Source organism: Pseudozyma flocculosa (assembly GCF_000417875.1).
Source record: "Pseudozyma flocculosa PF-1 unplaced genomic scaffold scaffold00004, whole genome shotgun sequence".
NCBI lineage: Eukaryota > Fungi > Basidiomycota > Ustilaginomycetes > Ustilaginales > Ustilaginaceae > Pseudozyma > Pseudozyma flocculosa.
Window position 1 is genome coordinate 104451 of NW_006920872.1, and position 917 is coordinate 105367.

General features: G+C 69.0%; 1 protein-coding gene across 1 annotated transcript in view; it reads right to left on the reverse strand.

Annotated features, from left to right (window-relative positions):
• Positions 1-917, reverse strand: part of PFL1_01557 (uncharacterized protein) — a gene marked incomplete at both ends in the record, with an annotated part of 5121 nt that overhangs the window by 1999 nt on the left and 2205 nt on the right. Inside the window, one exon of the mRNA XM_007879067.1 lies at positions 36-822. Coding sequence (XP_007877258.1) covers positions 36-822 — 787 coding nt within the window. The remainder of the gene's footprint in view (positions 1-35; positions 823-917) is intronic.

Genomic DNA, 917 nt, shown 5'->3' on the forward strand with positions numbered 1-917 from the left:
ACCAGCGGGCTGCACAGGTCGAGCACGCCGCTGACGTCCTCGGGCGTGGCCATCACCGTCTCGTTCTTGAGCACCGACATGACGACGGCGTGGGCGATCGACTTGCGCGTCGAGTACGGCTGCACCGACAGCAGCGCCTGGTACGATGGCAGCGCCAGCAGCGTCAGCACCGTCAGGTACGAGTTGATCGGCGAGAGCAGCAGCGAGTTGAGGTTGCTCGTCGTCGCCGCGCTGTGCAGGTCCGGGCTCTGCTCAAACTCGAGCACCTTTTCGCGCGTAAAGGCCAGCACCTGGTCGACGTAGTCGAGCTTGTCCGGGTAGCAGCTCAGCGAGAGGTTGGCCAGCGACACGAGGAGCGCGGTGATGTCCTGCACCGAGAGGTCAGGCCGGGCACGGATCAGCTGGACGATCTGCTCCCAGAAAACCTCAAACAGGCGAACGTCTTCGGGGATGCCACGGAACTTGCCGACCGGCTTCGGCGGCGCAGCGGCGGCGGGAGCGGGGGCAGGGGCCGCGCCGTTGGTCGCATGGCCGTTGGCCCCAGCGTCGCCATTGGCCTTGGCATCGGACGCAGCGGCAGCCGCAGCGGCAGCGGCAGGTTCGAGGCTAGCCGAGGGGAAGGCGTCCGAGCGCATCTCCTGGCCCGCCTTGGAGCTGTCGGCCTCCGAGGTGGCATCTGTGCTCTGCGATGGCCGGGCGCTCGAGGCCTCGGTGTTGCCGTCGGTGCTGCTGGCCCAGTCCTGGCTTGCGCTTCCGCCGGCATCGCCCCAACCGTCGTCCCCAAGACCCTCGGGCACCCCAGCGAAGGTCGGCTCCGCCGAGCTGTGGGTTGCGATGTTGGGTGCGGCCGCCGAGTCACGGTCGGCCGACGACATGCCGAAGCCGGTGGGCTCTGCGGGCGGCGGCGTCGCGAACGT